Source organism: Temnothorax curvispinosus, unplaced genomic scaffold (genome assembly GCF_003070985.1).
Source record: "Temnothorax curvispinosus isolate PA1 unplaced genomic scaffold, ASM307098v1 QBEX01005838.1, whole genome shotgun sequence".
NCBI classification, from domain to species: domain Eukaryota; kingdom Metazoa; phylum Arthropoda; class Insecta; order Hymenoptera; family Formicidae; genus Temnothorax; species Temnothorax curvispinosus.
Genome location: NW_020215618.1, coordinates 1 through 1291, shown reverse-complemented (window position 1 = coordinate 1291; position 1291 = coordinate 1). Strand labels below are relative to the sequence as shown.

At 34.6% G+C, this 1291-nt stretch overlaps 1 protein-coding gene across 1 annotated transcript; it reads right to left on the bottom strand.

Moving 5' to 3' along the window:
* Nucleotides 1-65: 65 nt before the first annotated feature.
* Nucleotides 66-1240, bottom strand: LOC112455135 (the record flags this gene model as incomplete). Its single annotated transcript, XM_025016874.1, has 2 exons — nt 1219-1240; nt 66-1128 (listed from the first exon to the last, which is right to left on the bottom strand). Coding segments are annotated over exons 1-2 (1085 nt in total), but the record flags the coding sequence as incomplete, so codon positions are not given.
* Between the last annotated feature and the right edge of the window lie 51 nt (nt 1241-1291).

Below are 1291 nucleotides of genomic sequence, written 5' to 3'. Positions count from 1 at the left end.
TTTTGTAAAAGTAGGTGTAGCAACAGTAATATTGTGTGGTGCAAAAAATGTCTTGTACTACAAACCCTCGATCAGCCAGAATTAAATCACCAGAATCGCACTTTTTCATCAAATCACTCCGTTCAATAATCTGTCTATCGCTAGTTGAACCTCCATATGCTGGAGAATGGTATGAAATTAAACCACCCGGAGTAGAGCCAATGACAGTTTTAACAGTAGGACCATTTTTGTATGTGCTGAATGATGATTGCTGTAAACGTGGATTATGTGGCTTGTCAACTCGAATTTCAGTTCCATCAATGATAACTCTTGTGGAGGGATAGTGTTGTTTAAAACTTTCTGGCATGTAATAGTCGACTAGTTGTCTACTAGGCCATATATCAATTAGAGACCATTGCTTTGCCATAAAAGTTATCCATGTGTGAAAGATGTTTCCTACAGCTAGTCTAGGAATAGAAAAGTGCTCTGACAGTTCAATATCGCAGCAATTTCTTCTTAATTTCCACAACACCAGAAACAACTGATTTGGCACTGATATATTTCCTACTGCTTGTCCTCTTGCGTACTTTAAATAATACACTGCTGGTCCTAGGGAGTATAACACTGTCATGAATTTATCATAGTTTTCTAATCCGGTTAAATGTAAAAATGATTTTGGATTATTTTTAAACTGCTCAATACTATAACGAGAAGCTGAATCTGTTTGAGTCGCAGTTGTTGCAAAGCTGCAAGCTTCTTTATCATTACACTGTTCAGTATCGTTCGTTGAACAGTTTTCATTTTGCACGTAATCGCAACTAATACTTTCTTCATAAACATTTATATTGCTTGTCAAAAGCGCCATTTCAGCATAATTATAAACTTCCACAGAAATATGAGTTTCTTCATTTAAAGGCGTTGATACATTTTTATCCGTGAAAAATCCAGTTGTATCAGAATTTTGACCTTGCTGGAGACTATCATCTTGTATATTGTTTGACGCTTCAGATATGACTGGTGTAAAGTCTTCTGTATTATCCCTCTCATTTTCTTTTTCTTTCACATTAACATGTTCCTGAAATTTACTCTGCCAAGAAAAAATAGAAGGAACAGTCCCATGTCGTAAACGTGTAGACTGAAGCTCGTATCCTGCAAATTCACATAAAACATAAAATTAAATAGAACTATATATATTTCATACACAAATGTATTAAGTTAATATTTTGAATATATACATACCTGCGCGTATACTTTCTTTCATAACTTGTTTCGGATTAAAATGATTTATACATAAGCCATGTTTTGGAGTTGG